Genomic DNA, 21050 nt, shown 5'->3' on the forward strand with positions numbered 1-21050 from the left:
TTGTGTCTAATTAAAACGATATCAATAAAAAAAACTAATTTTGGATTATTTTAAATGTCAAATATTTAAGATGTTTTAAATAACTAAATCAAGGGTAAAATAATACATTAATAGATTTAAAAGTAGAAATATATTTTTAATTTTACGTATTTTGTACAACGTGGTTTTTATGTAACGGCCTTGGTTTAGAATCACAACCGTTTCAGTGTCGGTACTTTTACAGACTTACAGAAAACTGTCGTAAAAAATTTAGTGACTCATTCACCTTAATATATCCTATTTGGTTTATTAATAATTCTTGTAAGTTTAAAAGTATTATATCAGAAATCAATTACGTAATACATTGCGAGGGCTTAAAAAAAATTTCGGATTTGGATTTTCACAAAATTAAAAAAAAATTTTGTGTTTGGGGCAGTTTCAATACCAAAAAATAAAAGTATATATTTTCACTTTTTTTCTCTTTAAATTAACGTTATTTTGTATGACGAATTAAACTGTTAAATAGTAAATTAAATTTTTGTTATATAACATAAAACGCACTTAAAAATGTTAAGTAAAATTAAGTATGTAAGGGTTCAAACTGTTTAAACTTTAAGTCTAAAATCAACCACTTTTTGTATAAAACAAGATGACGTACTCTTTTCTTTATTGTTACAGCGACCATGCTGACATCACAAAGCCCGATTGTTTCAACCCAAATTACACACGATTGGCTGTTCAAATACGTGACGTCATATGTTATAAAATGTCGTTCGAGGCACAAGGCACTTAATTAAATTTTGTGTGTTTTTTATCGAAATTCATAAAAATAAGGTGTGCTCATATAAGCTATCAATATCGTTTACAATTTTTGAAGATTAGTACCGCTATTAAAGGCTAACATGGATTTACTGTCAATATAACTTCAAACTATCCGGGTCATTGGTATTGGTGTGGTCACAAGCATTTATAAACACATGCATCAAATTTAATAAGACATTTTAAATTTGTTTAAGATATTGTTTGTTTTTTAAATCGTTTAAAAATACTTGTTAACTAAAGGAAACACTCTTAAGAGATTTAGTCAACTAATTTTAACAATAATCAACAATTAAATATTTATTAAAAAAATTTTATGCAAATTTTTCAATGGTTAAGTTTCGGCAATTATACCAATTACAGCGAAATGTTAAAGTTCAACTTTCAAATTTTCGTTGCGCCAAATGAAAAAAGCTTTGTTTAAAATAAACTCTGTCAGGTTCGCGAGTTTATTTAAAGATTGGCTTCCAACGATCGATTTCACGAAATTGTGACAAGTTGTTGTGAAGGTAGCAATTAAGAGAAGGAAAACAACGTGCAATTATCTTAAAAACGACAAGTTTAACTGTCGTAAGCCTACGTTAAACTTCTAATAATTTCCGTGTAAAAATTTCACAAAAACTACCAAACATCAGTTTTGTCATGAATCACATTATTAAGACAAAGAGAATAAAATACATCAAAGCGGTTTTCACCATAAAAAAATAACAACAACAAAAAACATTTATAAATATATAAGTTTATCTAATTCTTACCTTCGAATATATCTTTACATCCCAAATGGGTTAGACCAAATGTATTCAACGTTGGATCAAACGTCGTCATATTTCTTGCAGAAATATCTCCCTAATTCAACAACTTCCTTATAAATCCCAATGGTTTAATTTAATGCACCTTGTCTAATACAAAACTATACGGCAGTAATCCATGTATGTAGTTTTATGTAAACACGTGAAGTTCAAGTTAAAAATTCTCTGAAAAAAGATTATATATTAGCAAAATCATGTTTGTTTAGCCAAAAAGAGATATACCAGCCACAAGAAAATCTCGACATTTAAACACCTTAATTTTTTTGTTGCGATAGCTTCGTCTATCTATAACTACCGCACTAAGCTAACCGCACATGTTAGGCTAAACCTACACAGCCTAGGCTCGTGCTAATTGCAATGCTTGTATAATGTTAGACAGAGTTGAGCCGCCGCGGGCTATTTCCTAAATTTCAACATTGGCATTAGCACAACAAATTTTCTTCACAGGAAAACAAGATTTATCTTGAAAAATCGATTTCGACTTTGGATCAGATAATTACCCTCTTAAAAATGAAGAATTTTATTCGATTTTACGAACAATTTTCTGTGTTTAATACCAGACCGAAACTACACAATTAAATTTCTTTCTAATGAAACCTTTTAGATAGTATATTAAAACTTATTTTATAAATAATAATCTATTTATATTACAACGTAGTATAAAGTAAAAAATAATTTAAAAAAGTATATATTCACTAAAAAATTATACAATTAAACTATAACTGGTAAATAACTTTTGTTCTATTCAGGCTACCTTAATAACTTTAGTCTTACATTTAATTAAACTCTCTTATTAACTTAAAGTCGCTACCGGTGGTTAGTTTTTGTGGTAAAATGTTTGGACTATTGGTCATGGTTTACTTCAAAATTAAAGAACCATTTAAATAAATTATAACATCTTTTTTTGCAAGTTTATTTTTAAAATGTGTTATTACTTTTAGATCTTATTTGCCAATATGCTTACAACGGTAATATATTTTTTGATGTGACATTTATAAATTTTAATTTTTTACACCAATTTCTTTATAAAACTTAGTGAAGTAACCTTTTTCTAAAGTTTATTATGAACAGTATATGTAAATTTAATATTGTAAATCATTCTTAAAATAGAAAAAAATATAAATTTTATTTTACAGTACTACACACGGTGATTCCCCATAAAAATAATATTTTATAGAGAAAACGTGTACGTCTTTGGATTTGTATTTGATTAAGTGAGAAGGTAGTAAAGCAGTTTTAAGAACTTTGGTAGCAAGAAACCAAAACGTTGAATTGAATTTATTTGATGTTATATAATAATTAATGCTGGTTAAGTAACTGTATTTATGTTGCGTATTTTGTTTTGCGTTTTTTGTATTATATTATTTATTAAGTTCAAAGAACAAAATTATGTTTTTTTACGTATTTTTAAAAAAAGTTTTGATATTAATAATATAATACCATATTACCTAAGATTTAACGTAAAGTGTAAATTTTAACATGAAAAATTATTATGTATTTAGGGCTAAATTATTAGTTTTTAAGTAAAAATATATTTGTAATGAGGAGTCTTATTTTTCTACTGTTGTTTATTGGAGGTAAATTATTTTTTATGTAAAATTTCATTTTAATTAGCTCAATTCATAAAAAAAATAAATTATTAATCTTTAAAAATATATTTATTTTGTTTACTTTTATACATGTACCATAAATATAAACATACCTTATGTATGTAATACAAGTGAATACTTGTTTTACATGAAATCTACAAAACTTAATTTTATGAATTATTATATATATATATTTAAACTCTTTTTTTAACAAATTTTTAATATATAATATGCTTTTACTTAAATATTAATTTTGAATGTTATATTTATGTTTTAGTTGTACGAAGTGGTGAATGGACATACGAAGGTGAACATGGTAATATTTGTTTGAAATTTTGATTTATATTTTGTCCATATTTTTTTAGATATAAATTGTATTGTTTTGCTATTTGTTATTTTGTTTTCGAGCATTTTTATTTTGTCTTTAAATATTAATATTGTTTTTCAAGTAATTAATTAAGTAATTAATAGCTCAATAAGGAAACTTATCAAGTGTTTAATTAATTAACTAGCTTAAGCAATAAAAAAGCAAAGTAAAATTTATGGTTTCTTATTTATTTTATATATAAATAAACACATGGCTGTTTTTTAATAAAACCAAAAATGTAAAATCTTTTTTTCAAGCACTTTCATTTATATTGATGTAAAAAAAGATAGGTAATTGTTTTGTAAATAATTTTTTCTCTTTTTTTTGAATTTGCTAATTTTGTTTTTAGATTATTTAAACTCTTTTTGGTTTTAGCCAAATTTTGGTTTACATTACTCATCTTCATAAATTTTTACTGGCAACATTTTAATTATTTTTTTAGTAGACTTATTCAATTTTATTTTTTATTAGGACCAAGTATGTGGGAGGAAAATGATCCAGCTTGTGGTAAAAATTCACAATCTCCGATAAACATTGAAACCGATGAAGTTCTGCCAGACTCAAATTTGGGTTTGTTAAATTTAAATGGTTATCAACAAACTTTAAGTGGGGGAGGATTTATCAACAATGGCCATACTGGTAAGTCAGATATTATGACTTTACAGTTTCCAAGTGTTCTATAACATTTAATTTTTATCTTTATCAATTTTTTTTCTTTTTTGTATATATCTTTATTCTCGATGTGGGAAGGTCGAATGTGCTACCTAAACATAGAATAACGTCAGTTACTCTGACCCAGTCTCGAGCTGCCTGTGGCAGTTTGGAATATTATATATCGTAATTGCCCAGTAATTATGCTGCTAATTAATTATTGGCTTAGCAGGAGTTTATACCGTTTGTATCGCCTTACTTAAGAACACTACAGCATGAGAGCAGTGGCATTGAACCCACGACCTCATGGTGGTGTAGCAAGTGTTCTTACCACTACACCACGCTGCCGGTAGCTCTACACCACACTGCCTATGTAACATATTAATAAAAATAGGATTTTTAGTGTTCACTCCAAATTTTTTTTAAATAAAACTTACATTTATTTTTTGATCAATTAATCTTTTAATAATGCAAATTTCTATTTTCAAGTGTAAAATTTGCATTTCCTAAAACATTTAACGACAAAATACTTAACATTTTATTCGCGTTTGTTGTTTTAAATCTCTTCCTTTTGTGTATTTAGTTCAGCTCAATTTCCCAAAGGACAAGCAATACAACATTACCGCAAAAGGTTTGGATGGAGTATACACCGCACTCCAATTACATTTCCACTGGGCTGGTAATCACACCACACAGGGTAGCGGGGGGTCTGAGCATACCGTAAATGGAAATCATTATGTAGCAGAGGTTTGAACCTAAATTTTTTTTTAATTTAAAAAGCGTTTGTTTGTTTTAGTATTGTGGTGTTGCTTTGTTATTTTTTATTGTTAAAGTTAATTTTTTTTTGTCTAAATCCAGTTTTGAAATTCAGGTAAATTAGGTCTTCTGTATTTTTATTTTTTTTAATTTTAAAAAACAAATCGAATTTTTTATATTAAATTTTTTATTTTTGTATTATATATAAATTAAAACATAAAAATATGTATCAAAGATTAGTTTATTTTAAATCAAAAATTTATCTGACGCCTATGTACCAGTACCTAAAGTTAAAATGATATTTTAAATTTTGTGTAACATGCATATCAATTATGATTCAATAATTTCTTGGCATTAATTGAAATGTCGTGATGCTATTGTCAACAAATTTGGTTTGCCTTTAGGCTTCTTAATCGCTTACCAAGTTTAATTATCACCAATAAATTGTTAAATTATTATCTAAACAAATTAAATTAATTCTTCGTTGATTAACTTTTCTCTAGGACAAGTTAATTCTATTAGTCGGGTTTAAAATGAAATGTTTTTCGTGGTTACCATAGCAATATTGTAGGATAACACAACACAGAATAAAAAACACATATTTTGCATAGTTTTAAATGCCGCCCTGCTAAGCTTTAAATATTTAACTATTAAGTTTTGTGTTGATGCAATTTGCTAAAACAACACATTACCATTTTTCTAGCCTAATAACAAAAACTTATGTATGAAATTTACAATTTTATTATGTACATCAAGATTCTAATAACACTTTTAATTAACTATACCCAAAAACATACTATTCTTAAATTGTATTTTATATTTATAATTTTGTTTTGTACTTTAGATGCATATTGTTCACATGAAACAGCCTTACACCAGTTTAGACGAAGTTAAAAATGTAAAAGATGGACTTGCCGTTATCGGCGTGTTTTTACAATTGGATTCAACAAAAACAGAGAACTCAGATTATCAATTATTATTTAATGAAATAAAAAATTGCCAATTCAAAGGTAAGGGTAACTATTTATAATATTTGCATTTATTAAAAAAAGGGCTGCTTTTATTTTATTATGAAGATTTATTTAATTGTAAACCTAAACCAAAAAATATTTGTCTTAAAATGATATAAATTTTTTTTTTAAATAAGAAATAGCTAGCATTTTTATTTTTGCTGCTATTTTGTATTATTATAACTTTACTACAAGCAGTTATATGACCTTTCTTATTAATTAAAGGCGCAAATATTTACATACAGTTGGTTATAGTTAAACAAAAAACCCTTAAGGTTCTCAGATTTTCTGTTTGTTTAATATAGGAAAAACTCATAAAATGTGCCAAAACAAAAGCCAATTTTATTTTATTAGTTCAATATATACGTTTACTTAATACTTGGCTGTTGTTTAAGAACAAACAAACTTCTAATTTTTTAGACAAAAAAGCAGAATTGGTTACTGGGCCTACCTTAATCTCCTTACTACCTGAGAGTGGAAGTTATTACAGATATGATGGTTCATTAACTACACCGCCCTGCTATCAGTCAGTGCAGTGGCTTATTTACCAATCCCCTGTGCTTATATCTGAAAAACAGGTAAAATATTCAAACACTATTTTTTAACTAATTTTTAATAACGTATATTTAAAACTTAAAAATAATTTTGGGATAGTTTAAATATTTGCTTCTATAGATCATACCATGTATTTATATATCTATATTTTTTTCTGTACCCCAGCATTTATTTAATAGTTTGGTTAATTAAACCAGCTATTTTTCATTTTACAATTATTCATGTATTAATTATTTGAGTTTATTGCAGATGGATGTATTTCAAAGCTTGATAGATACAACAAACAACAGTCTTGCAGATGGTAATATTATAATTTTTAACATTCAAATTTTAGTTTATTATTTTTGGCAACATTTATTATTTTAAATTTTTTTATTTAAATACTTATTTTTAAGCCTGGCTTTCTTGTTCTGCTTGATCTGTTATGGTTGATTTTGCTAAGATAAATTTGCAAAGATTGACGTTTTGAAATGCCGGTCCTTATCTGCTAAGCTTTAGTTAAAACAACACTTTGCATTTATTTGCTATATTTAGCATTTTTAAAAGTGTTTAGCATTAACCTCTTTTAAATTTTTTTTGTATTCAAAAAAGATTTTTTAACCACTATAAGTTATAAATAAATATTTGAAATGACATTATAAGACATATTAGTATATTTTTATTGTATTTCTTGTATTTTATAGTTACACAATTTTTTTGTTAAGGACATACTCATAGTGATGGTACAACCCATTCTCACGATGATAATGAACTAGGAGATAATTACCGACCAGTTCAACCTCTTAATGGAAGAATTGTCACCGAATTTTTAGATTTTAGTAAGACAATTTTAATTTGCTTAATAAAAAATTCGATTTTAACAAAATGTTCTAAGATAAACCTACTTAAGTAATTTAAAATACATATGTTGATATTGATTTTAAATTGTTTAGGTTATTTTGTTATTTTATGTTTTTTTAATGGTTTGCACTTTATATTAAATGTGGCATGTTGTTTATTTATTAATTGGCTAAATTGTTTTAAAAATATTGATTTTAGAATTAAATAGCCACTCTGATTCAAGTCAATGGCATTATGACGGTGAGCATGGTAAGTTAATGTTACTTAAAATAATATTAAAATAAAATGACTAATAAGCTTATAAACTATGTACTACATTATTAAAAACAGTTTTCAAAATAAAAGAATATGTTTTAGTCCTTCCAGTAATACACATTTATCATTTATATGCAGTAATATTAAGGAAAAAAAATTATAAAAAGTTTTTTAAATTAAAAAAAATTTGTGTAAATATTCTATCTTAAAAGATTTTTGCAATGGAAACTTAGTCTTTAAAAGGTAAATATTAGTCATTTTTTTATTTTTTAGGGCCTGACAATTGGTCACATGAAAACCATGATTGTAGTGGAAACAAACAATCTCCGATCAATATTGAACCTAAACTAACCAAACAGGAAAACGAAAAAGCTTCAAAATTGACTTTTTCTGCCGAATATTTAGAACAAACAAAAGGTTCTTTGATAAACAATGGTCATACTGGTAAGCGATAGCATAAAGGTGTTTTGCTTTTTTTAAATCAAACATCTAGGATTATTAAGTTCTAATATTTACTTGGTAAACTTATGTTAAATAAAATTTTTAAGAACTTCACAATAAAATAGCTTGTGTTATGCAGCAAAAATAAAAGTTTTATATTTTATTTTTGTAGTTTTTTAATTTTATAAACTTTTAGTACAAATTAATTTTATTGGCAGCATGTTGTAGTGGTTAGAACACTTGACTTTACTATATGGTGTTCCTGATTTGATCTTCACTGCTCTCATTCTGTAGCGCCCTTAAGTAATCGCTATAAACAGAATGAACATCTGCTTAGCCAACACTTAATCAGCAGCTTGATTGTCTAGCAATTATAATTTATATTATCTCAAACTGCTATAGGCAATTTGAGACTGGGATAAGGTATATGTTACTTTATGTTTGGGTCATGAAGTCAACCCACAATAAGTATAAACAAATATATAATAAAAACATTCTTAAAATTTTGCTTAAGCTTTTTAGATTAAAATGAAATTTTGCTTTTTGTAGCTAAGTTTACGATTACTGATTCTGAGTTAGAGTTTATGGAAGGCCAACGAACTTATCGAGCCTTACAAGCTCACTTTCACTGGGGTGTTGGGACTGATAACAACAATAATTTAACTGTGGTTGGAGGTTCTGAACATACCGTTGATGGAAAGCATTTTCCCATGGAGGTAAAATAATTTATTTTTTGAGGTTTCTTAAATTCTTGTAATTGTTCAGAAATTTTATATGTTCAGAACTTTTAACTGAATTTTTCGTTTTAATTTATGTATATTATTGTATTATTGGCTTTATTATTTTGTTATTAAAAATTGTAGGTATTTTTTTATATGAATATGTTTGTGCAAATTTGAGTAAAATTTTCTTAACTGTCAAATGTATCTTATACTTTTTTGAAATTTTTGAACATTTTGTGATTTTTGGGTTTTAAAAATATTTGTGTTTTTAGCTACACATCGTCCATGAAAAAGTTACAACAGGAAATAATAAAGAAGATGTAACCACAGATACTGGTGATAGTTACGGCGTTCTTGCTGTTTTTTTGGAAGTTGTACCGGAAAGTGAATTGGCCTCAAAAACAGCAGATGACGCAATGAAAAAACTGACTGATCACTTTTTGAAGATTCCTTATGAAGGTAATTAAGACAAATTAGGTAAAATGTGCAAAAAATTACAGCATATTAAAAATTTTTGTGGTGTTTTTGGTTTTTTAAATTAAATTTCTACAACTAAAAATTTTTTTTTACAAAATGATGCTTATTTATTGATTTTTAACTGATTTCAAGTTACAAACTATTAAGGTAATTACTGTCAGAGATTTGTATTACTTTTTTCCAGAAAAAAAAATGTTGTTACACAGCATAATTAATCTGATTTGGCATGCTCAGTTAAGCATTACCAATTTTGGTTTCAATTGATAAGAAAGTTGTTTAAGTATATACATTGAAATATAGGTGGGCTGCTATTAATCTTTCTTTGCTAAGTTTAATTTGTGAAAAAACAAAATATCTTTGACATTACTTTTGGGAAACGGGAACTACAATTTCTGTAGTAAACACTTTACTGTTAATTTCTCAATAAGGTGTTTTGTAACACACATTTTGTTATTTATTAATATAATTGAAAATATAATTACTAATAATGCATAAGACATTATTTTATTTAAAAAAGCAAAGCCTTTAAAGTTGTGTAATATTCTGTTGTTATTATTTTTAAACTGTGTTTATATAAAAAAAAAATTATTTACGGCTTTTTGCCTCGATGAAAGTAATAAAAAAATAAACAAACATAATTTTTTGCGACAAGAAACAATCAAAAATTAATTTTATGATTTAAATTGCCATATTTACACAAAGATTTTATAGTATATTATAAAATGGTCACTAAGTTCCTACATTTAACATTATTTTTTTATTTTATAAAGGTGACACTGTTGATATCACTAAAGGTCCAAATTTATTCAATATTCTACCTCCAAACAAGTCATATTATAGATATATGGGCTCACTGACTACACCTCCATGTACTGAAGCTGTATTATGGACTATATTCTCAAAACCTGTCGTCATTTCAGAAGAAACTGTAAGTATTTACCATTATAAGTGCACTGATAGCCAAAATGCATTTGTATGTTGATTTATTACATACAATTTTTATAATGATGTTATGTTTACTTGTTATAAGAATGTAAGACAAGGTCAATGTACACAAAATTGGCCTAGTTTTGGACACTTTTTGGATATGTAAATTACAAATTATTTAAAATCTTCCAACTTATGTATTTATTTATTATGTTTTTACAAAAGTTTATGAATTTCCAAACACTGTATAAAGTTGACAATGAAGATTTGATTGAGCTTGATGGAAATACACAACCTGATCCAGGTAAGAATAACTTCATAAATTTGTGTTTTTTTGTTAATTCTGTTTTATACTTTGGTAATGTGGTGACCATACTATGTTATACTGCAAATTTAAGTGTAAATATTTAATAATTTTGACTTGTTTTAATCATAAATAAGAATGTTTTGTAAATAAATTTTTTTAACACTGTTATAAGGTGTAAAAAAATTAAATTAAAAAAAAGTCATATAAAACTGGGGAAAAATATTCCATTTTTTTACTTTATTATATTTACTACACACACAGATTTAATATGTAGAAATTTTTTACTAGATTTTTTTGTTTCGCTTAATATTTTCTATGTTTTAAATACATTATTGTGCATGATTAATCAATGATGATTTTTAGCAATATCATAACCTTGTTTTGACATAATTGTTTTTTTGCTTTTTTTGTTATTCTCGTAGTATAAAAAAGGTGTTTTTTTCATATATATGCCAAAGTTCATTTAACTTTTTTTGTTATTTTGGTAGTATAAAAAAGGTGTTTTTTTTCTCTTTATATGCCAAAGTTCATTTTACCCTTGTACAATACAGATGCAGTTAGTAAAATGAGTCAGGCTTTTATTAGTGGAAATTATCGACCAACTCAATCATTGGAAGGCAGAAGTGTTTATTATTATCAAGATATGCATGAAGATAAAACAGGTAATAAAATGTGTTTTATTTTTAATAAATCACGTTTTAAAAATAATTTTATAGTTTATATCATGTTAAATAAATTATATTTAGTAATAGATTTTAAAGTTATTTTAAATATGTTTTTTAAAGTAAGGCATATGCAAAAAACGACAAAATTTAAGACTTTTTGGTCTGTTTAAGAATTGTATATACTTTATTTTTTATTTAATTATTCAAATACTTACATAATGGAAATATTTTTAATTTTTTAAATAGAGGTTGTTACTGCGGGTAATGATGTGGTCCAAATAGTTTTATGGACATTAGGAGGACTCGTTCTATTTGTTGGTATACTTACCTTGCTTATATGCTGTAATAAAAAGAAAACTCACAAGTACAAAAGAGGTATTTATAAAAACAATAAATAAAAAAATTAAAAATATAAATTATAAATCTTTGCAATTCTTGAATTTTTTATGTTTTTTTAGGTAGGCAAGATGACAATCTTTAAAGCAACATTACTAGAACTTATATCAAATATGTGTAATTTGTTATATCTTAAAACCAAATTGTGCCTTTATCTAATTGAGTCTAACTTTCTTGAACTGCCTTACCATTTCATATTGCTTTGTTGTTAAAAAAATATATATTCACAATTGTTTTTAATTTTTTTTGTAATTCTGTATTACATTTAGTCTACCGTCGCATAGTACACCGAATTTTCGCAATATTAGAGTTCATATATTCCTTATTGAAGACAGTATTCAATTTTGCAATTTATAATAGGTATGCACTAATGTATAACTGCAATTTATTTTGTAATTAAAGTTTTACATTCTATATGATGTTGCAATATCTTTTCACATGCAATTTTATATAGTAGTTATATAGAATAGCACTGTATTGAATTTATAAAATTATAATGGAGCTGTTTTTATTTATTTTGGTGCCAAAATTTTTTTAAAACATAATCTTTTTTTTTATTTTTCTTGAATCTCCAATTCTTTTCAAAAATGAAATCTATTAAAATTGTGCTATTTTTTCTACTAGCTTAACAACGAACTGCATTTTATTAGTTATTGTCATAATATATTTATCAAAAAAATAGCACTAACTAGTTATAAAGGTCATGTATTTTTATTAATTTAATCGTTCCTTTCTTATATTGTAAACATGCCTGACATTTAAATTACTGTTGAGACTGGGCAAATTGACGTCACATGTTTATTCTTGTTTATTTTTAAAACAATAACCCGAATATATTATTTGATCGATTAAAGACTTACTAATTAATATATTAATTAAAATAGCGTGCCATACTTTATGCTGAAATAAACAGTAATAATTTAACACTGAGTATTATTTTGATAGATATTGTAATTAAGTAAAAAATAAATTAAAAATGGTTTGTTACTAATAAACCATTTACAATATTGCACCGTTCAGTAAAAAGTGGTGAATTTTCGAGTTAATATCCATCAATCACAACCCCGCTTCCTTTATCTCCGCCTATGACGTCATCACAACTCATAGGATAAATTGTGACGTCATCGAACGCAAGGTCGCCTTGCCAACCACCGCCGCGGTGGCCTTCAAAAATTAACTAAAATAAAAAAAAATTGGTAAGTGAAACACAAAAAAAAAAAAAAAAATTAGTTAGATTGTGTTATGTAGAATATAACTTAATTGTTTAGTAAATTTTTTTCCATTAATCAGCGTTAATTAACATTGCTATAGTGTAAGTTATACCTGATATTCGTTCACCAATCCACATATATCGATTTGCGTGGTTACCCAATCATTATTCCCCAAGTCCCCGGTTTGGCTAAATACGGGTACAGGAAACGTAAAATTTCCAGAAACCTAAGAAAAAACATGTTTTTTCGAATTTACATCATTGTTTTTAACGGCTTATTCATTGTTATTGGCTGACAAATCAATATTGGATGACTGATGGACAACATAATAAGCTTTGCATACAGTGCATAAGGTGCTTAACCTCGTTAAATTAAGTTAAAAACAAGTTATTTACCATAAACACGTTCAGTGTGTCAATATCTTCTCCGTACATGTTATACGAAAACTCGAGGCAATGACCTTTGGAAGGGGATTGTTGAATTACAGGGGTTCGAATCATTGCTTTCATGCCTTTTGTTTGAGGCGCAGATGTTTCGATAAACATGTAATAACCTTGTTGGCGAATTATAATTTATTAAATATTTAAAGAATAGGCAATAAAAACAAATTGTGTTTACAGCTCATATATTGTATTTACCGCACACCAGACGGTGTACCAAAAGTAAATAGACTTGCGTGCATGTATATATTTTGATAGCTAATCAAGGTTAACTGTTGTAATACTTAAATGCCAATGTAATGTCAAACAACAACATTTTTTGATATCACCTTACACTGCTTATTTCACAAAGAAAGCTTTGTAAATGTGAGCTATAACACTTTGGCCATATTTAAAATAAAATGCCCGTGCAGTTCGTTTTAAGCCACGGGATCTTTAGCCTACCGTTTAAAAAACAATATTTTTGGGTAATTACCTTCTGCTTGTGAAGTTGTGTGATCAACCTCTGGTCCTGTTCCATCACTTGGCGTTGGTCCGTTTATTCTTAACCAATTAAAATCACCAGCTGCGTCGTCAGTCCAACCACATTTACCCCCTTCGAACGTACAAGTATGTAGCGGGGCATATTTGGAAGCTGCATACAAATATGGAAATAAATCAAAAAATTGTGAAAGTTTGGTAAATTTTAAGCGGTCAGTATGTTTAAAAACATGCTTGGGGCTTTATTTTTTTCACAAAGTTAATGTTTATGTTTTTACTGGTATAATAGTTGGCGACAAAGCCTCGAAACGTTACGGAATAATCCGAGTAAAACAAAACCGTCAAAGTATTTCCAGTGGATATTATAACGGGAGGTAAAGTTTTGCCACAGTATGTACCAATTGGGTTTGTGACATCATTTGGACCATCAAAAACCTAAATAAAAACAAACACCTATACAAAATAAAATATTTAATTTTTGGTATTTGTTACTACTAGACGCAAGGCATTATTTTCCGCAAGCGAAAACAAGACTTGTAAGAAAACGAACAGTCACTCGACCATGAAAAGCGTGGTGCGTAAGAAAAAATGCAACGCGTTAATTAAAGAACAGCTTTGATTAACAAAAATTGTTTATAATATACTAAAAGTAATTTTCCAGTAATTACTGTTACTAGATTAGAATATTAAAGGTTTCAAAACTTTGGCAAAGCGTAGGCATGATATGGGATTAACAATTTTGGCGTGGAAATATATTTGCATTATATATTTGTTCGGGAAGTTTGTTTTGTTATTTTATAAGTTAAAAAAGTAAAACCTATTACTATACAGAATTTTAATTAATTTAATTTAAAAAGTTTTTAAACATTGAGTTGCGATCGTCTAGAGCCGAAATTAAGTCATTTTGAAATGTGTCCTCGTTAGTATAGTGGTGAGTATCCCCGCCTGTCACGCGGGAGACCGGGGTTCGATTCCCCGACGGGGAGATTTTTTCGTATTTGTTTTTTACTTAAAAAAAGAAAAATACTCGTAGAGCCGAAATTAAGTAGTTTTAAAATGTGTCCTCGTTAGTATAGTGGTGAGTATCCCCGCCTGTCACGCGGGAGACCGGGGTTCGATTCCCCGACGGGGAGATTATTTTTTTGCATTCTTTAATACTAATAAAGAATATGAATTTGTTTATACCACCCTAAAACATCTGCAATTATTTTTAACATTAAAATAAATAGCACCAAATTTAAATAGGTTTACTTTTTTAATGTTATTTACCTTGACCCAGTCGTAATAACAAATCCCGTTATAATCCTCAACGTCCATAACTTCAAATTCCAATCTTATTTGTTCGTCCGGTGCAACCACAATAGTTTGCACACATTCGACATCAGCTTTGTAATTATAAGGATATAATGGCGATGTTATCATACCGCTTGGCCCTGTAAGAACTGACGCCCCGCAATCAGGATCATTTCCGACTACAAAATAATAAACGTTTGGGTCTAACCTGACACTGGTTTAACGTCTATAGTATTTAACGGCTCAAGTCTTTAAATCGGTACAGAAAATTTACTAATTGACTCAGCAAACGTTTTTCCTTTTTTCTTTTATGTATTTACTTTTGCTGGTGTTAACATGCTATTTAAATTACATTATTAAAGATGGAAAATTTATCGTACTTGTACATTTTACTTACCTTTGCACTGTTCACAAGTTTGATATTCCGTTTCGCTTTCTTTTTGACAGCCATCACCTTCACAATACCTTGTTCTATGACGTTGACAACTGACGTCACATTCTGACGACCACGCAGTCCACGCAGTCCAACCGACCGGTTTAGTTTCTAAAATAATTTTGTTAGATTTTGAATTATAAAAATTACTTTTTAACTATTAGCAAAATGGACGTAATTACCACATTTGTAAAGTATTCTTAGTTTATGAAGATCACTATCAGAAAAATCTGCTCGTTGACCCATCGACTCTGCCCCAGCATAAAGCGGTACAATTGTGTCTTGGCCATTCGAACTAAACGCGGTCCGACCGTAATGCATTATAGATTCATAATCATATGGTTGATCAAAAGTTTGAATCTAAATATACGATAATGATTTCTAGATACCATTTAATAAAAAACAGGTTTAAAATTCCTGTTTTTTATCTATTGTTGAAGAAATACCTCTTGTTCGCTGTATTTGTTAAAATTGTGCTCTTTTCCATCTTGAATGTTCTCCCATTTTATTTCCACAAAATCGTCGCGGTCGTATCTAAACGTTTGTGCTATTAAATATCTTTCAATGGCCAAATAGTTATGAAGTTAAAAGTTTTAAATCTAATCGGGTGCATTTTATAGTTCACCAAGTTTCTTGTCACCTTGACTGTTCATGCCAGAACCCAAGTGCATGTAGAGTTTCATGTTTGATTACTCCAGAACTTTCACAACCATTTCCAATCGACACATCTTGGCTTCCTCCTAGCTTACCAACAGAAGCGTAACAACTACATAATAGAAATGCAAAATCTTTCAAAACCAGTTTTGTCTTGGCTTTAATGTAACTGGGCAAAAGCTACATAAAATAAAATCAAAATTTCTTAATGTTCTTATTTTGTCTAATCAAAATTATATATTTTCAGAAAACCGTATTTTTTGTGTGAAGTAGAAAGTACTAAGTTAGCATATAGTGAGTGTATACAAGCTAGTACTTTCTACGTCATCACAAACAGAGCTTCCCTCTTTATTTAAATTGTATCAGTTTTTTTTAAAGTTGTATAACTTAAAAAGTAAGTAAAATTATTTGAAGTTAAATTTATTTTTGGTTTAGTGACACCAATTTTATTAATTTAAAAAAAATCGCAAATGTAGGACTTTAGCCGTTAAGCAACTGAACACTTATTTTAAAAACGCTAGGCCATATCAGTTTACTAGTAAATAAATGCAACTATTTGTATTAGTGTTAAACTCATAATGAACGTATATAAAACGTCATAACTCACCCACTGCCCTTTATGTACGTAAGATAACTGTCTTCGTTCACACGCTTAACGAAGTCTAAACATGTGCGTACACTAAACTCGTTCACAACATCCTCGATTTTTTCTCTGATCTCAAATGGGAATTGAGCATGGATTTGATAAGGAACTGTTAAGTCCCATCTAAATATCAAAATTACAAAAATTATAACGGAATATTGATTATTTTAATTAAGATATTTATTTGTAAATTACTTTAATTTCTCGTCTACTATTATATTTCGACTTTCGGCATCTTGTCCGTTTGGAAATATAATATCTCCTTGAAAATAATTTTGCTCTTCGTTGATTTTTAAAATTCTGTCCATACCGCCTAAATTAAAATTCAATTTAATATATTATTGATGTTAATTTTCAAGGCTTTATTTTATTTTATACATAATAAAAAAACTTACGTTTTATTGTCAACGAATTTTTTAACTCAACCTGAATAGAAAAATTTTCTGTAAAATTTTTAATTCTACAAAATAGGTTTTATACATTATATACATTACCTGTGATAAAGGTATTCCGCTAGCGCAGTAAACTAGCAAAAGTATTACAAAAGTCTTCATTTTTAAGGCATTGACTCTTATTTGTAAAGTAACATTTAAATAAGACCCTCTATATTAAAGCGACCTGAATGAAGTGACAACAACGATTAAAACGTTAGCTTAAATAGAACAAAAACTAAAATTAGATGCTGTATTTATAACTATATGACTTTTATACCAGTATTATATATAAGCTACCAACAAACAGTTTAGCAAAATACATTTTGTTCGTTTGGCCAAAATGTATTGACAAATGTGTTTTGCACAGTTTGTCAGGGTAATAAATAAATCAATCGTAAAATATTTGATAAAGTAAAGTGTATTTGCTAAACATATTGACTTTCAAATAAATTACACCCACGTTTTATGACAATTATCAAACATATTTTTATGATTTATAATGAACTTAATCTGTTACATTAGGGTTTTATTTATACATCACTTTGTTGTCAAAAAAGTTATTGAATTTTGTAAAATGCAATCAGATTTTTTTCTCGGTATTAATAAGCTTTAAATGTGTCCTCGTTAGTATAGTGGTGAGTATCCCCGCCTGTCACGCGGGAGACCGGGGTTCGATTCCCCGACGGGGAGGAATTTCGCATTCATATTTTAATTAAAAAAAAAGTAAAATACGGCTAGACACTAAATTTATAGGCGTTATATGTGTCCTCGTTAGTATAGTGGTGAGTATCCCCGCCTGTCACGCGGGAGACCTGGGTTCGATTCCCCGACCGGGAGAGGTTTTTGCATTTATATTTTAACTAAAAAAAAAGTAAAATACGGCTAAACCCTAAATTAAAAGGCGTTAAATGTGTCCTCGTTAGTATAGTGGTGAGTATCCTCGCCTGTCACGCGGGACACCTGGGTTCGATTCCCCGACGGGCAGAACTTTTTGCATTTATATTTTAATTTAAAAAAAAGTAAAATATGGCTAGACACTAAATTAAATAAGCTATAAATGTGTCCTCGTTAGTATAGTGGTGAGTATCCCCGCCTGTCACGCGGGAGACAGGGGTTCGATTCCCCGACGGGGAGATTTTTCGCATTCATATTTTAATTAAAAAAAAAGTAAAATACGGCTAGATACTAAATTAAATAAGGTTTAAATGTGTCCTCGTTAGTATAGTGGTGAGTATCCCCGCCTGTCACGCGGGAGACCGGGGTTCGATTCCCCGATGGGGTGAGGTTTTTGCATTTATATTTTAACTAAAAAAAAAGTAAAATACGGCTAAACACTAAATTAAAAGGCGTTAAATGTGTCCTCGTTAGTATAGTGGTGAGTATCCCCGCCTGTCACGCGGGAGACCTGGGTTCGATTCCCCGACGGGCAGAAATTTTTGCATTTATATTTTAATTTAAAAAAAAGTAAAATATGGCTAGACACTAAATTAAATAAACTATAAATGTGTCCTCGTTAGTATAGTGGTGAGTATCCCCGCCTGTCACGCGGGAGACCGGGGTTCGATTCACCGACGGGGAGGAATTTCGCATTCATATTTTAATTAAAAAAAAAGTAAAATACGGCTAGACACTAAATTAATATGCGTTAAATGTGTCCTCGTTAGTATAGTGGTGAGTATCCCCGCCTGTCACGCGGGAGACCTGGGTTTGATTCCCCGACGGGGAGAGGTTTTTGCATTTATATTTTAACTAAAAAAAAAGTAAAATACGGCTAAACACTAAATTAAAAGGCGTTAAATATAGTTGTGAGTATCCCCGCCTGTCACGCGGGAGACCTGGGTTCGATTCCCCGACGGGCAGAACTTTTTGCATTTATATTTTAATTTAAAAAAAAGTAAAATATGGCTAGACACTAAATTAAATAAGCTTTAAATGTGTCTTCGTTAGTATAGTGGTGAGTATCCCCCCTGTCACGCGGGAGACCGGGGTTTGATTCCCCGAAGGGGAGAGGTTTTTGCATTTATATTTTAACTAAAAAAAAAGTAAAATACGGCTAAACACTAAATTAAAAGGCGTTAAATGTGTCCTCGTTAGTATAGTGGTGAGTATCCCCGCCTGTCACGCGGGAGACCTGGGTTCGATTCCCCGACGGGCAGAACTTTTTGCATTTATATTTTAATTTAAAAAAAAGTAAAATATGGCTTGACACTAAATTAAATAAGCTATAAATGTGTCCTCGTTAGTATAGTGGTGAGTATCCCCGCCTGTCACGCGGGAGACCGGGGTTCGATTGCCCGACGGGGAGGAATTTTGCATTCATATTTTAATTTAAAAAAAAGTAAAATACGGCTTGACACTAAATTAAAATTCGTTAAATGTGTCCTCATTAGTATAGTGGTGAGTATCCCCGCCTGCCACGCGGGAGACCTGGGTTCGATTCCCCGACGGGCAGAACTTTTTGCATTTATATTTTAATTTAAAAAAAAGTAAAATATGGCTAGACACTAAATTAAATAAGCTATAAATGTGTCCTCGTTAGTATAGTGGTGAGTATCCCCGCCTGTCACGCGGGAGACCGGGGTTCGATTCCCCGACGGGGAGGAATTTCGCATTCATATTTTAATTAAAAAAAAAGTAAAATACGGCTAGACACTAAATTAATATGCGTTAAATGTGTCCTCGTTAGTATAGTGGTGAGTATCCCCGCCTGTCACGCGGGAGACCTGGGTTCGATTCCCCGACGGGCAGAACTTTTTGAATTTATATTTTAATTTAAAAAAAAGTAAAATATGGCTAGACACTAAATTAAATAAGCTATAAATGTGTCCTCGTTAGTATAGTGGTGAGTATCCCCGCCTGTCACGCGGGAGACCGGGGTTCGATTCCCCGACGGGGAGGTATTTTGCATTCATATTTTAACTATAAAAAAGGGTAAAATACGGGTAGATACTAAATTAAATAAGGTTTAAATGTGTCCTCGTTAGTATAGTGCTGAGTATCCCCGCCTGTCACGCGGGAGACCGGGGTTCGATTCCCCTACGGGTAGGAATTTCGCATTCATATTTTAATTAAAAAAAAAGTAAAATACGGCTAGATACTAAATTAAATAAGGTTTAAATGTGTCCTCGTTAGTATAGTGGTGAGTATCCCCGCCTGTCACGCGGGAGACCGGGTTTCGATTCCCCGACGGGGAGAAGTTTTTTTATTATTTTATTTCACTTTTAAAAAAGGTAAAATACGGCTAGATACTAAATCAAATAAGCTTTAAAAGTGTCCTCGTTAGTATAGTGGTGAGTATCCCCGCCTGTCACGCGGGAGACCGGGGTTCGATTCCCCGACGGGGAGAGGTTTTTGCATTTATATTTTAACTAAAAAAAAAGTAAAATACGGCTAAACACTAAATTAAAAGGCGTTAAATGTGTCCTCGTTAGTATAGTGGTGAGTATCCCCGCCTGTCACGCGGGAGACCGGGGTTCGATTCCCCGACGGGGAGAGGTTTTTGCATTTATATTTTACCTAAAAAAAAAGTAAAATACGGCAAAACACTAAATTAAAAGGCGTTAAATGTGTCTTCGTTAGTATGGTGGTGAGTATCCCCGCCTGTCACGCGGGAGACCTGGGTTCGATTCCCCGTCGGGCAGAACTTTTTGCATTTATATTTTAATTTAAAAAAAAGTAAAATATGGCTAGACACTAAATTAAATAAGCTATAAATGTGTCCTCGTTAGTATAGTGGTGAGTATCCCCGCCTGTCACGCGGGATACCGGGGTTCAATTCCCCGACGGGGAGGTATTTTGCATTCATATTTTAACTATAAAAAAGGGTAAAATACGGGTAGATACTAAATTAAATAAGGTTTAAATGTGTCCTCGTTAGTATAGTGCTGAGTATCCCCG

General features: G+C 29.6%; 2 protein-coding genes and 7 non-coding genes across 9 annotated transcripts; 8 read left to right on the plus strand and 1 right to left on the minus strand.

Moving 5' to 3' along the window:
* The first annotated feature begins 3107 nt into the window (after positions 1 to 3107).
* On the plus strand, positions 3108 to 12489 carry LOC145740779 (uncharacterized). Its single transcript, XM_082558623.1, has 17 exons — positions 3108 to 3184; positions 3474 to 3512; positions 4035 to 4202; positions 4798 to 4961; positions 5815 to 5980; positions 6401 to 6558; positions 6785 to 6836; positions 7240 to 7353; positions 7574 to 7624; positions 7904 to 8074; positions 8621 to 8787; positions 9066 to 9252; positions 10041 to 10198; positions 10423 to 10501; positions 11056 to 11166; positions 11416 to 11544; positions 11628 to 12489. Exons 1-17 carry the CDS (start codon positions 3148 to 3150, stop codon positions 11648 to 11650), a joined length of 1974 nt encoding a protein of 657 aa, XP_082414749.1. The 5' UTR covers positions 3108 to 3147; the 3' UTR covers positions 11651 to 12489.
* Positions 12378 to 17273, minus strand: LOC145764187 (astacin-like metalloendopeptidase). Its single transcript, XM_082575789.1, has 14 exons — positions 17214 to 17273; positions 17115 to 17145; positions 16915 to 17032; positions 16684 to 16842; positions 16063 to 16188; positions 15869 to 15956; positions 15605 to 15782; positions 15387 to 15533; positions 14966 to 15168; positions 13975 to 14131; positions 13692 to 13850; positions 13172 to 13329; positions 12889 to 13002; positions 12378 to 12742 (listed from the first exon to the last, which is right to left on the minus strand). The coding sequence occupies exons 1-14, from the start codon at positions 17271 to 17273 to the stop codon at positions 12608 to 12610; spliced, it is 1833 nt and encodes a 610-aa protein (XP_082431915.1). The 3' UTR covers positions 12378 to 12607.
* Positions 14611 to 14682, plus strand: Trnad-guc (transfer RNA aspartic acid (anticodon GUC)). The gene has a single exon. It is a non-coding gene; the product is annotated as a tRNA-Asp (tRNA).
* On the plus strand, positions 14758 to 14829 carry Trnad-guc (transfer RNA aspartic acid (anticodon GUC)). The gene has a single exon. It is a non-coding gene; the product is annotated as a tRNA-Asp (tRNA).
* A 498-nt stretch (positions 17274 to 17771) lies between the features above and the next one.
* On the plus strand, positions 17772 to 17843 carry Trnad-guc (transfer RNA aspartic acid (anticodon GUC)). Its single transcript has one exon. It is a non-coding gene; the product is annotated as a tRNA-Asp (tRNA).
* Positions 17844 to 19682: 1839 nt separating this feature from the next.
* On the plus strand, positions 19683 to 19754 carry Trnad-guc (transfer RNA aspartic acid (anticodon GUC)). Its single transcript has one exon. It is a non-coding gene; the product is annotated as a tRNA-Asp (tRNA).
* Positions 19755 to 19978: 224 nt separating this feature from the next.
* Trnad-guc (transfer RNA aspartic acid (anticodon GUC)) lies at positions 19979 to 20050 on the plus strand. The gene has a single exon. It is a non-coding gene; the product is annotated as a tRNA-Asp (tRNA).
* A 376-nt stretch (positions 20051 to 20426) lies between these two features.
* Positions 20427 to 20498, plus strand: Trnad-guc (transfer RNA aspartic acid (anticodon GUC)). The gene has a single exon. It is a non-coding gene; the product is annotated as a tRNA-Asp (tRNA).
* Positions 20499 to 20574: 76 nt separating this feature from the next.
* Positions 20575 to 20646, plus strand: Trnad-guc (transfer RNA aspartic acid (anticodon GUC)). Its single transcript has one exon. It is a non-coding gene; the product is annotated as a tRNA-Asp (tRNA).
* Positions 20647 to 21050: the final 404 nt, after the last annotated feature.

Source organism: Corella eumyota, chromosome 1, assembly GCF_963082875.1.
Source record: "Corella eumyota chromosome 1, kaCorEumy4.1, whole genome shotgun sequence".
NCBI lineage: Eukaryota > Metazoa > Chordata > Ascidiacea > Phlebobranchia > Corellidae > Corella > Corella eumyota.

What these genes read in the sequence shown, in the direction of transcription:
- LOC145740779 (XM_082558623.1), top strand. Translation starts at nt 3,148, where the DNA reads ATGAGGAGTCTTATTTTTCTACTGTTGTTTATTGGAG. An exon ending in TTTGAAGATTCCTTATGAAG is followed by an intron (nt 9,253 to 10,040) that starts GTAATTAAGACA and finishes TATTTTATAAAG; the next exon opens with GTGACACTGTTGATATCACT. An exon ending in AAATACACAACCTGATCCAG is followed by an intron (nt 10,502 to 11,055) that starts GTAAGAATAACT and finishes TGTACAATACAG; the next exon opens with ATGCAGTTAGTAAAATGAGT.
- LOC145764187 (XM_082575789.1), bottom strand. Translation starts at nt 17,273, where the DNA reads ATGAAGACTTTTGTAATACTTTTGCTAGTTTACTGCGCTAGCGGAATA. An exon ending in GTTATTACGACTGGGTCAAG is followed by an intron (nt 14,132 to 14,965) that starts GTAAATAACATT and finishes GTTTTTATTTAG; the next exon opens with GTTTTTGATGGTCCAAATGA. An exon ending in GATTGGTGAACGAATATCAG is followed by an intron (nt 12,743 to 12,888) that starts GTATAACTTACA and finishes TTTTTATTTTAG; the next exon opens with TTAATTTTTGAAGGCCACCG.